The sequence below is a fragment of the Acanthochromis polyacanthus genome, chromosome 17 (genome assembly GCF_021347895.1).
Source record: "Acanthochromis polyacanthus isolate Apoly-LR-REF ecotype Palm Island chromosome 17, KAUST_Apoly_ChrSc, whole genome shotgun sequence".
In the NCBI taxonomy this organism is placed as follows: domain Eukaryota; kingdom Metazoa; phylum Chordata; class Actinopteri; family Pomacentridae; genus Acanthochromis; species Acanthochromis polyacanthus.
Genome location: NC_067129.1, coordinates 9,383,311 through 9,396,335, shown reverse-complemented (window position 1 = coordinate 9,396,335; position 13,025 = coordinate 9,383,311). Strand labels below are relative to the sequence as shown.

The 13,025-nt window shown below is 39.6% G+C and overlaps 1 protein-coding gene across 4 annotated transcripts; it reads right to left on the bottom strand.

The window, feature by feature from the left end:
- Positions 1-12,257, bottom strand: LOC110960772 (zinc finger protein 665-like). 4 transcript variants are annotated; one of them, XM_022208139.2, is made up of 5 exons: positions 11,264-11,406; positions 7,160-7,261; positions 3,985-6,270; positions 1,180-1,314; positions 1-991 (listed from the first exon to the last, which is right to left on the bottom strand). In XM_022208139.2, the coding sequence occupies exons 2-5, from the start codon at positions 7,175-7,177 to the stop codon at positions 989-991; spliced, it is 2,442 nt and encodes an 813-aa protein (XP_022063831.1). In that variant the 5' UTR covers positions 7,178-7,261; positions 11,264-11,406; the 3' UTR covers positions 1-988. The 4 variants fall into 4 exon arrangements, with proteins under 4 accessions (XP_022063831.1, XP_022063829.1, XP_022063828.1 ...); XM_022208137.2 differs by lacking the exon at positions 11,264-11,406 and adding an exon at positions 11,894-12,257 and having other exon boundaries at positions 1-1,314; XM_022208136.2 differs by having other exon boundaries at positions 1-1,314.
- Between the last annotated feature and the right edge of the window lie 768 nt (positions 12,258-13,025).

The following is a 13,025-nucleotide window of genomic DNA, read 5'->3' as shown; positions in this document are numbered from 1 at the left end:
TGGAAGTATTACATCCTTTTATTGAAGTAAAAATAACAGTAAAAACGTAAATTACACTGAAGAAAAAGTACATTGACTATAAGCAAAAAGTAGTTCTAGGATAAAAAAAATTAAAAAAAACCAGCCCCTGGGTGTGGCATATTACTGTATATGTCAGTTTTGCCCTTGCAGGTGGTTGAGAGAATGACCTTTAACTATTTTACTACATTTCATGCAAGATGAATCTTAAGGGTTCAGAGTTGATTATCATAAATTTGTATTAACTTAACAAATTACTGGCTGTCTGTTGGTCAAGCCTGTTGTTTGTTTTGTTGGTTGCTTGATCTGTTGTTTGCTTGTTTGTTTGGTCTGTTGGTTGGTCGGTCAGTTGATTGAATGGTTGGATGGCCTGTCTGCTTGGTCTTTTGGCTTGTTTTGGTTGGTTGGTTGTTTGCTTGATGTGTCTGGTTGATTGGTCGTGTTGTTTGGTTGGTGCTTTGCTACACCATTTGATATACTGTGCTAAAACTTTACGCTAAAGAACCAGTGGATGTGGATTTAAATGAAGCAACCAAAGGAAAATTTAATGAATGAGCATTTAAAACAATCGAAAAAGACAACACTTAACAGTATGTAAGCTACAATTTCATTTTTTTAAAAACAAAAACAAAAGTAAGTTCATGGTGTTGAAGCTCAAACCAGGATTTTCAGCCTGCTCCCTACAGCAGTGCACCAAAGTATAAAGAGAAAGTCAAACCAAAGAACCTTCTTCAGTTGACTTCAAAATCTCCATGTCTTCTGCTGAACACTAGTCCAGATATAATAAGAACTTTTCTTGACAGAGTCTTTCTTTTTCTCTCCCATAAAGCTTTGAGTGGTAAAAAACAGACAACATTTTTTGTATTTACAGTATCTCCCATCTCAGCTGCTGAAGCTTGGAACTCCTTCAGAGGAGTATTAGGTGTCTTGGTGACCTCTCTCACTTCTTTCGTCCTTGGTCACTCATTCTTTACTGGATTAAAACCAATAACAGGGGAAAAACTTCTAAGTGGGGTGAACACTCTTTACAGGACTGTACTTGCTGATCCTTTATTTTTACTTTGTAGTAGAAATTAAGGAAACCTCATCAGAAAATAGAAATAGAGAGATGATTAAAACATGATCAGTCTAGTGCAACATTCACTAAACAAGAGATTACACCTGAATTCTGTGGAGTCTGATCTCAAGGACTTTAAGTTTGTGGACGACTTCAGGAACTTGTACTGAACCCGGCATCAGGCAATCTTCTTGGCAGGCGTTCACTTTGTGGCCATTGTGCATATCTGTGTCGCTCTGCTTGGAAAAACAAAACACAAAAACAGTGTAAGTCAAGGTTTCCTGCAGTACTGAAGAACTGATGCCTTGCCTGAAATACAGAGCACCACTACTGACATCTGAAGACACTTTAACCTGTTGTAAATTTAACATTTAGTTGTCTGAGCTTCCAGAAAGATCAACAATCATTTAGAGAGAAAATGGCTGCAGGGGTTTAAATTAGGGACGCCTCAATAAAGCACTTTTGGCTCACGATCCAAGGTGAGTCATTTAATACTTAGCATCTGCTGATACCATATCCCTCCATAATACACACATCAGCTATTGTAGATGAGCTGCAGTACCGAGTTGCACCACAGGGTGGAGCTTCTTGCCAGACCCTCAAGACTGTTCTGTGTTGGAAAGCTCAGAGCATTGTGGAACCTTAGCTAATAAAGGAGCACTGTGACAGAGACTTATATGAGGCTCACTGCTACAAGACCAGCAAATAACTGATGAGTTAAGCCGGTTTTATATTCATTAAATATCCAACATCCCAGTAGAATATTTAACATTGATGTGATGTCTTGTCAACATTATGTGGTGAGAACAAGTTTGTGCCTACATCCCCAGAATAACCTGGACCAGATTTCTGTGTCAATACTGGCCACAGTTGTTCAAAACAGCATCACACTAAAATTAGGTTGCAAAGATCTACAAGACAGGGATGCTGCTTATCACTAGCCCTCTTTGCTAGTTTTATTGAACATTTGGCGCAGGCAGTTCGTCAAAACAAAGACATAAAGGGGGTCACAATAAAGGATGTAGAACACAAAATTGGACTGTTTGCCGATGATGTAATAGCCTTCCTCGGACAACCAAACATAGCACTACCAGCACTCATGAAGCTTCTGGAAACATATCACCATTTATCAGGATACAAAATTAATATCTCTGAGACACAGATCCTCACAATTAACTATTCACCAACAACGGCAATCCGGGAAACTTACAAATTTAATTGGAACCTTAAATCTATTAAATATTTGGGTGTGACAATCACTCAAGACCCATCAAAACTTTATGAGGAAAATTATGAAACACTAAATCAGGATATACGAAAAGACATAGAAAGATGGTCCACTTTACCACTAGACTTCAACTCAAGAATTGAGATAATAAAAATGAATATGTTGCCCAGATGTTTGTAGCTGTTTCAATCACTACCTGTGGATGTTCCTCAAAGTCAATTCATAATATGGGACAAAATCATTTCTAGATTTATTTGGGGTGGCAAAAGACCCAAAATAAGATATGAAACCCTCCGACTGCCCAAAGAGAGAGGTGGAATGGCTCTGACAAGATTAAAAGAATACTTTTAATCTTTTTAAGCTCAACTGAGACCCCTTTATTGTTGGTGCAAACCAGACTACGAGGCGAAGTGGAAAGATATTGAGAAAGAAATAAACCAACAACCAATTCAAAACATAATTGGAGATAAGGAAATGTACAGAAAATTCAGGAAAAATATGGATCAATAACAGGTTATACACTAGACTTATGGTTTAGAATATTAAAGTCCAAAAAATGTCTCAATGAATCCAAAATATTAAAATGGATTGCTTATGATAGCAACTTTAAACCAGGCCAATACAAATAACTTAAACAATAGGCAACAAAAGGGATGACAGCTTGATGTGTTTTAGAAAATGAAGGGCAGCTGGAGAGTTTCCAAAACTTGAAAGGAAAGTTTGATCTGGCGACACATGACTTCTACAGACATCTTCAGTTAAGAGATTACTACAGAAAAGAAGTCCAGGTAGATCCCTCCAGAAAAGTGAACGGTGTGATATAAACTATAATCAAAGCTTACAGGGAAAGTAATATGAGAATAATTTCAGCAATATATAGCACTAAATCTACAAGATAAACATACAACTAACTATATAAAACATAACTGGGAGAAGGAACTTGACATGGAAACTACAGATGATGATTGGCTCAATATGTGGAAGATTCACCACACATCCACCAGTTCATGGACATGGAGGGAATTCTCCTGGAAAAATTTGGCACGCTTCTTCCTTACACCAAAGATTAAAAATAAACAGTTAAACCAACATCTGAAATGTTGGCGAGAATGTGGAGAGCTTGATGCAGATCACTTACATGTTTTTTGGAAATGTCCAAAAATAACTGTGTTTTGGGAAAGCGTATGTGAAGAACTACAACAAACAATGGGTTATAAGGTCCCTTTGGGAAATGACAGATATTTAATCAAAATACTGCTCGTGGCATGTAAAAAAAGCCATAACGAGAAACTGGGGGAAAACAGAACCACCAACAAAAGACCAATGGTTGAAAATAACTCAGGAAATCTACATAATGGAGAAACTAACTCACAAACTGAGACTACAGGAAGCGCAGATGGACAGAAAATGGACTAAGTGGACAGAATACAGGATTCGAAATGCCAATGTTGGAGGAGAACCAGGGGAAAACTACGATTTTCAGGACTGAAAGATGATGTAGATGATCTGTTACCAACCAGGCATTGTTCAATTGTTGTTTATCTGTTTTTCTACGTTTGTGTAAATATATAAAATAAATAAAAATTTGAGTGAAAAAAACAGCATCACACTAAATATCACAATATCCAAAATATCCAATGCAGAATAGTGTGTACACTGTTGCTGAGACAACTTTACGTACCTTACTGTGACCCTGCTTGAATGTTTTCTTTCTGGTGTGGATCTGCTGGTGTTGTTTTAGGGAACCCAAAGTTCTAAAAGTCTTAATACACTCATCACATCTGTAGGGTCTGTCCCCAGCGTGGTCATATTGGTGAGCGACTCCAGTGTTGTTGAAGCCTTTCCCCTTCTGGTCACGGCGGTACGGTTTAACCCTGGTGTGAGTAACTGCATGAGCTTTTAACTGTGAGAAATTTGCAAATAGTTTGCCACAGTGGTCACATATGCACACATCATGTCCAGTGTGGATGCGTTGGTGACACTTTAGGCTTGCTTTGCGCTTGAAGGTTTTTTCACAGTGGTCACAGTGGTACAGCTGTCTACCAGAATGGGGGCATTGATGGATCAATAACTCTTCATGTCGAGCAACGGTTTTCACACACTGATCACAGTTGGATGGTCTAACTCCACTATGAACGAGTTGATGGCTTGTTAAACCACTCTTGTGAGTAAATGTCTTCCCACACTGATGACAGTTGAATGGTCTAACTCCACTGTGAATTAGCTGATGGGTTGTTAAACCACTCTTGTGAGTAAATGTCTTCCCACACTGATCACAGCTGAATGGTCTAACTCCACTGTGAATGAGTTGATGGGTTGTTAATTGACTCTTGAGAGTAAATGTTTTCCCACACTGATCACAGCTGAATGGTCTAACGCCACTGTGAATTAGTTGATGGGTTGTTAATTGACTCTTGAGAGTAAATGTTTTCCCACACTGATCACAGATGAATGGTCTAACTCCACTGTGAACGAGTTGATGGCTTGTTAAACTACTCTTGTAAGTAAATGTCTTCCCACACTGATCACAGCTGAATGGTCTAACTCCACTGTGAACGAGCTGATGGCTTGTTAAACTACTCTTGTGAGTAAATGTTTTCCCACACTGATCACAGCTGAATGGTTTAACTCCACTGTGAATTAGTTGATGGCTTTTTAAATTAATCTTGAGAGTAAATGTCTTCCCACACTGATCACAGCTGAATGCTCTAACCCCACTGTGAATTAGTTGATGTCTTGTTAAGTCACTCTTGTGAGAAAATGTCTTCCCACACTGATCACAGCTGAATGGTCTAACTCCAATGTGAATGAGTTGATGGCTTGTTAATCTCCTCTTGTGAGTAAATGTCTTCCCACACTGATCACAGCTGAATGGTCTAACTCCACTGTGAATGAGTTGATGGCTTGTTAAACTACCCTTGTGAGAAAATGTCTTCCCACACTGATGACAGCTGAATGCTCTAACTCCACTGTGAACGAGTTGATGGCTTGTTAAACCACTCTTGCGAGTAAATGTCTTCCCACACTGATCACAGCTGAATGGGTTAACTTCACTGTGAATTAGTTGATGGCTTGTTAAACTAGCCTTGCGACTAAATGTCTCCCCACACTGATCACAGCGGAATGCTCTAACTCCACTGTGAATGAGTTGATGAGCTGTTAAACTATCCTTTTGAGTAAATGTCTTCCCACACTGATGACAGCTGAATGCTCTAACTCCACTGTGAATGAGTTGATGCCTTGTTAAACTATTCTTCTGAGTAAATGTCTTCCCACACTGATGACAGCTGAATGGTCTAACTCCACTGTGAATGAACTGATGATTTATTAAACTATACTTTTGAGTAAATGTCTTCCCACAATGATAACAGCTGAATGGTCTAACTCCACTGTGAATGAGTTGATGGGTTGTTAAATTACTCTTGAGAGTAAAAGTCTGCCCACACTGTTCACAGCTGAATGGTCTAACTCCACTGTGAATGAGTTGATGAGCTGTTAAACTACCCTTGTGAGTAAATGTTTTCCCACACTGATCACAGCTGAATGGTCTAACTCCACTGTGAACGAGTTGATGAGCTGTTAAACTATACTTATTAGTAAATGTTTTCCCACACTGATCACAGCTGAATGGGCTAACTTCACTGTGAATGAGTTGATGGCTTGTTAAATGACTCTTGCGAGTGAACGTTTGCCCACACTGATCACAGCTGAATGCTCTAACTCCACTGTGAATGACTTGATGCCTTGTTAATATACACTTGTGAGTAAATGTCTTCCCACACTGATCACAGCTGAATGGTTTGTCCACAGTGTGACAACGCTGGTGATATCTTAGCTTTTTTGCTGTGATAAAAGTCTTGCCGCATTGTTCACAACTGAGTGATTCATTTCTGTTTGTTGTTGTTGGGGAAGTGTTGCTTTCCTCTTCAGATTTCTGATGTCTCACTCCATTGCTGTTTTTACGTTTCTGTAGCAACAAGCAAAGACACAAACAGACGCAGTGATTTAAATGCAATTATGAAACATGAATTCCACTCAGAGAGCTCAGTACTTCGCCAAGGGTGCTTGGTCATTGTATCATTTCCAACCGATGAAATTTTTAATAAAAATTTACCTTGGGCTGAGCACAGGCGTGTGTTCGCATGCGTACATTATGTAGGGATACCGAATCCTGTGACATAAATGTAGCGGACAGCAGGAATTGATGGGACTCGGACACCCTCACAGTTTAATCAACTTTTCTTTGGATGGTTTCCGACGGATAATTTCCGATAAATCTGCAGCGGTTGATTTTTAGAAGGATCGCATTATTCTCTTTACCTGTTATGGCATTTAGCAAATAGAAATCATGTTGGCAATTCTAAATTACTTAAAACAGGAGAAATGCCATTTGATTTAATGTCAGACATTGCTGAAAAAAAATCCCCAAAAAAACAAGTTATGTATCATTTTATACACTGTAAGTAAACTTTTGGCTTCAACTGTCTGAATTTCTTGAGAAGGAAAAAGGCCTGCAAACTTACAAGGCTCAAAAGTATTATTCTCTAACAAAAAAAACACTCATCCTTTCCTTCCTCAACACCTGGCTTGAAAAACAAGACTTTTCGTGCGTTACTTATCTACGTCATCGTGCAACACATTTGCAGAATGTTTTACTAGCAGTCAGTTTGGCCTTATAAAATAAACAGCTTCCTAGCTGTCCACCATTTCATCCTCAGTTGACCTGCGTCTGCAGAGCGTCATCTCTCCAGCCAACGTTACCTGGCTTTGGTTGGATCATCTATCCAACTGGACCAACTTTAGACATTCCAAATAATAAATTGATGAGGATGATATTACAGAGATATGCTTCTCACTTTTTGTGAAGAATCCATTTTTCCTCTGTTGTTGAGCTCAGACCAAATGGCTGACAACGTTCCTCTGCTCCTCCGTCAGACTATCCTCCTTCTGCCAATCACCTGTAACATCAAACAGATCTTAATTAGGATACCACTCTATACGCAAGTGTCAGAGTGTCCTATATGAGGGGTGCAACGGATAAAAAAAACTCACGGTTTGAAACGTATCACGGTTTTGAGTCACGGATCGGATCAATTTTCGGATCAGCAAAAAAAAAAAAAAAAAAAAAAAAAAAAAAAGACGATCTTCTCACTGAAGTGGGTGCACGATGGGATCTCCTAACGTGGCTCAAGGAGGTTCAACATGTTTAAACCTCATGTTTTGCACCACGGAATATTGTTTCATGTCTGCAGCTACAAACACCCCAATAGCTTTTGTAATAGCTTTAGCCCGGTCAGATTCTGCAGCAAGAGGCCGTTTAAATGCCGCGGTGATAAGCGGTTGTTGAGCAGCCTTCGTCTTGGCTTCTGTCACTGACACATCCGGGTGATGTCGCTTCATATGGGTGGCCATGCTCAATGTATTTCCACTCTCATACGGCTTTCTCGTGCCACAGCGCCTACACTAGAGTTGCTCCATCAAGGGTATTTCACGATTCGATTTCGATTATAGGAGCCTCGATTCTGCCGATTATAAAATTTGTTGAATTGATTCGATTATTGCTGCCCAGATTTTTCGATTATTGCGCTTTTTTTGTGCTTTTTTCCATCTAAGATTGATTTTGTCTTCACCGGATGCTACATTTGTAAATAAATAGCCTATCAATTAACTCAGAATTAATGTAAACCTTCACTAGTGAAATAAATGTCAAGATTTATGAAACATTTGACTCGTCATAATAATGACTTTCAAAGACACTAAACATTCAGACTAATGTTTTGATTGTGTAAATAAAAACCAAAAATAAGCAGCTATCAAAATAATCACTATATCAGAAAACATTTGATATATTGATTATTTTGATACTCCATACATGATTTATATATGTAGTATGATTTTCTCTGATATATAACTTTTACCTATTATATATATATGTGTGAATGATGTTGATACCCCATCTATGATTTATATATATTTATTTTCTCTGATATATAACTTCTATCTAGGCTATTGTTTTATATAGAAATTTGTTCATTAGTCAGTATTTTGTTTATATATATATATATATATATATATATATATATATATATATATATATATATATATATATAAAGCGTAATCATATATTGTCTGTTCAAATTATTAAAATAATTGACTTTACTGCCATTATCTGCTTCTCTAACATATATTAGTGTGTGTGTTTACAGTGTTTGCAAAATACCTGTCTGCAGTCGAGCTTAATATCAGAATATTCTGTTAATCCCGCTATGAATATTAAAATACGCCGAACCATTTGTCCTGTATCATAGCTACATGCAGGGATGGGATCAGCAAGTTCTGATTCCAGCGGAAAGTTGTTGACCGGGGGGGGGGAATATGTGTGCGGCGGCGGCGCAGCGACTTCCAATCGCTGGGCCGTTTACAATCGTCGTTAACAAGCTATCGTTAACGTCGTTACCATCTCGCGGGAGTATCAGCGACAATAAAGTGTTCAGACTTGAAATGAAATCGGCGGAAATCAGCGGATCCGCGGAAAATTCCCATCCCTGGACTTCATGGTGATTCGATTACAGGACTGTACATGACTGTTCTCACTGAGTGGTAGCTAGCATTCAGCGCGGTGGATATTAGCAGCCGTTCGACTCGCCGACCATAAACATACCTCACCCCCCAAAAAAATTTTTCTCCTCGAATTTAGACGATTCACAAGAATGACCCTGGCAATGATAAAATCCGCGGAATTCCGCGGAAAATTCTCATCCCTGTACATGTATGACGTTTGCAGCAAAAAAATAAAAATAAAAAACAGTTTAATATTCAGATTTAAGATGGATTAAATGCGCTGTCAAACAGCGCTGAGTGGAGCGGGTGACCGGACCAAGATGGCGGAGCCACCGCTCGTCAGACCCAATAGGCAGTAGCGGTCGATGCGGCGTCTACTCTTTATTATGTCTATGGGCGACACGATTTCAACATTTGGAGCAGTTAGCTGCATAGATATATCTATGGTTAGCTGCGTCGGAGTAGCCATTTGAAAAATGCCGCTCGCGGTTGTTTTTTCCCGTTGGTCCCACTCGCTAAACTGTCCGGCCGGCGTGCGCGTCGCATATCTTTGGTTCCGCTTACTATTTTTTTCCCGTTTTCTGCGGCAAAGCATCGAGGCTTAATTAATCGATGCTTAATTGTCACGTGAACCATCGTGATTCATCGATCTGGCGATGAATCACGAGCAACTCTAGCCTACACGCCGTTATAGTTTTGTCCACCACCTTCCTTCCATCATCACTGTATTTTACAGGGACGCCAATGCTCCCATACAGGCGACTTAAATGACGCAGAAGGTTTTTCAAGTTCCTCTGCTCCTCCGCTACCCATGACTACCGCAGCACTCAACCAGTGTGGATCAAACATGCGCTCTCTACATGACCACGTATAACTTTATTTTCATCAACCAACCCGCGGACCACGTATGTTCCGAACCGTGGAGAGCGATCCGTACGGATCACGGATCAACAACGAACCGTTGCACCACTATCCTATATGTTCATTAGCCAATACGGAGGACAGATTTCAACTCAATAGTTGACTTTTAGCACTTTTCAATTCATCTAAAACTCATACAAATCAACTTGCACAGAAAACAGACATGGAAAAGGAGAATTAAGAGAATAAAAAATTCTACTGCAGATGACTCAAGACAGGAATGCTGCTAGAAAACTGGTAATGCTGGAAGTTATTGTATGTATTTTCCTGCTCAGTGACCCTCAATAAAGCCACTTATTTCTAAAATGACTGCTGTACATCAGAGCTCTGAAACTTTAAACTTCATTTATGTACACGTGATATTGAAGAAGTGCAATCGAAGGAGACGTGGAAATCTCTTATCTTTCTTGGGACAAATAAAAGTGGAATTAGTGTTACTGACTAAATATACTCCGAGATAAATACCAACCGAATAATCCATTTTCTAATCTGTGTTCCATCAACTGCAGTGCCAGCAGTGTAAACAGTCTGGGAAGCAAATCAGGGACAAGGATTAAAACATACTGATGGTTTCTCTGAATGCATGTAGGTTCCCAGGTTCGGACAGTGTGTGACACGGTAACTGCACGGCTTCATTCACTGGGATAACTAACATACAGCTCCCAGTGATCTAGCTGTGCACCATCTGTTACCATGGTGATCTACCAACCGTCATGACACTCCAAACTCTCCCTTCCAGATCAACATACCCGCTCACACTAATCTATTTTCTAGTTCAATTGTCAGAGCAGCAGGAGACGCATCAACTGCTTCCAGAGGTGGGTAGAGTCGCCAAAAATTGTGCTCAAGTAAGAGTAACGTTGATTTAAAATATCACTCAAGTAAGAAGTAAAAAGAAGTCATCCAAAAAAAATTTCTCAAGTAACAGTAAAAAGGTATTTGGTGAAAACACTACTCAAGTACTGAGTACCTGATTGCAATGTCCAATTTATTTTTTAGAAATATGATCAGACAGACAAAAATGTAAAATAAGGCGCAAATTCTGGCATTTCCAAATAATAAAATAAAAAAAATAGCAAAAGTAAATAACTTCTTTAAAAACTGACAAGTTAAGGCACAAGGCAAAAGATTTATATCATTTAAAATCATGTTAAAATCTGCACAACAATTCCTTTGCTCTGCTGGCATTTTCTGCGCTTTTACAGTTAGATTTATTCCACAAGCCACTTTATGCTGATGTTACTTATACTATATTTATTCATTTTTCATTCTTGTACATATTATTGTGGTTATTATAATCGTTATCTTTACTGTACATATGGTTAGTGCTGCCCTGAAAGATTTTTGCTGCTGTAACACTGGAAATTTCCTATGACCTGGGGAGTAATAAAGGACTATCTTATCTTAAGAAATACAACATAAAGCTTTTGAAGCAACCTAACCCCAGCCATCATGCGGACCTGCCCATATGGACCTACCAAGACTGACGTCACGCTTCACTTCGACCGTGTCAGGAAACAGAAGACAAAAGCCGAAGATATCCATGCTATCTATGCTAATGCTGTCGGACTGCGAAGCAAGATAACAGGGCGGAGTCACGTGATGACTGTTGCTTCGTCTGATTGGTTGAACACAGTCATGTGGTACAGCCACTGAGGGCATCTCTCTGGCAAAAAAAAAAAGCATGTTTAATGTGGTGGTAAATAAAAAAAAGTAAGGAGTCGAGTGTAGCCTCGTGTAACGGAGTAAGAGTAGCGCTTCTTCTTCACAAATCTACTCAAGTAAAAAGTATGGCGGAGTAAAACTACTCTCAAAAGTACATTTTTTCCAAAAAGTTACTCAAGGAAATGTAAGGGAGTAAATATAATTACTATCCACCGCTGACTGCTTCTTATAAACACTATAAAACACTCTGATGATAATGTTTAAGTTCAAATAGACAAAAAAATGCACGACATTTTTGTTGGTAAGGTAAGGACCGTGTGCTCAAAGTCTTCAGTTCTGATTGAACTGACCTCAGCTCCCACACAAAGAAAGACACCAAACCGTGAACTGGTTGAAGAGAGTTCACGAAGCTGTGGGTGAAAATGTAGAAAGTGTGAACCTACCAGACGATGTGTGAGAAGCTCTTGTCCCTCCAGATGCCGGAGAAGTCCTCGAAGCGGACGGACTGTTTGATGGAAGCGGCTCGGCAGCAGCTCGCAGTCCGTATTGACCCGTTTCACCCGCTGCTGCCCAACAAATTCACCCTCACAAACTTTAAGCTGCTTCTCTCGGCGGGCACATGTTCGTTCCGTCGCTAGTGTCAACAAAACAACGCTCCGGGGCGACTGTAGTCTATGGCTACGACCCTCTCGATCATGGTTTCCAAATTTGGTCCGCAATGTAGTTATATTTGGCCCGCGAGGCAATACCAATTAAACACTAGAGCTGGCCCGCCGGTATCATGTAGCGCATGAACCGCTATTGCAAAAAAATCCCAGAATGCTCTGCTGGTGTTTTGGCGCGTCAAGCAGGACATAAAGAGATTGTTACCGAGATTGCGTGCTGCGTTTATATTTTTAGTTCAATGTTCATCTAATCAGTTCGGTTTACCACAAGTGGACTCCTATCTGGTTCCAGACACACTGAAGGATGATTAAAGCCTCCAACCACAATCTGGAGACACATTTGGAAATTAAAGATTTTAGTTTTTGATTTTTAACTATTTGGTAAGAATGTCTAAAAACATATTTCTGCTTTGTCACTATGGTTGATTGAGTATGACTGATGGGGCAAAGTAAATTCTTATTTATATATATATCTAGTGATAAAACTATGAAGTGTGCAAAAAGTAAAGAACTGATGATTTTCTGAAGTGACGGTGCTTTGATTACGACTCAGACCATGAAAAGTGAATACACTGGTTCAAACACTGTATTGTGTGTGTTAACTCTGTCGAAATACAAAGACTAGATAGTGTAAAAATGGGAAATTCTTTACATTATGGGGCAGCATGGCTCAGTGGGTAGAGTGGCCGTCTTGCAACCGAAGGGTTGCCGGTTCGATCCTCGCCCCGTCGCCCCTGAGCAAGACACCTAACCCCGAATTGCTCCTGATGGGGTCGTGGTTAGCGCCTTGCATGGCAGCTTCCCCCATCAGTGTGTGAATGTATGGGTGAATGTGATGTATCATGTAAAGCGCTTTGGGTACCTTGCAGGTATAGTAAAGCGCTATATAAATACAGACCATTTACCACAT

Bases quoted from the DNA above. Each gene is read 5' to 3' on its own strand.
- LOC110960772 (XM_022208137.2), bottom strand. The intron at 1,315-3,984 runs GTACGTAAAGTT...TGTTTTTCCAAG, and splicing joins TCAAGCAGGGTCACAGTAAG to CAGAGCGACACAGATATGCA.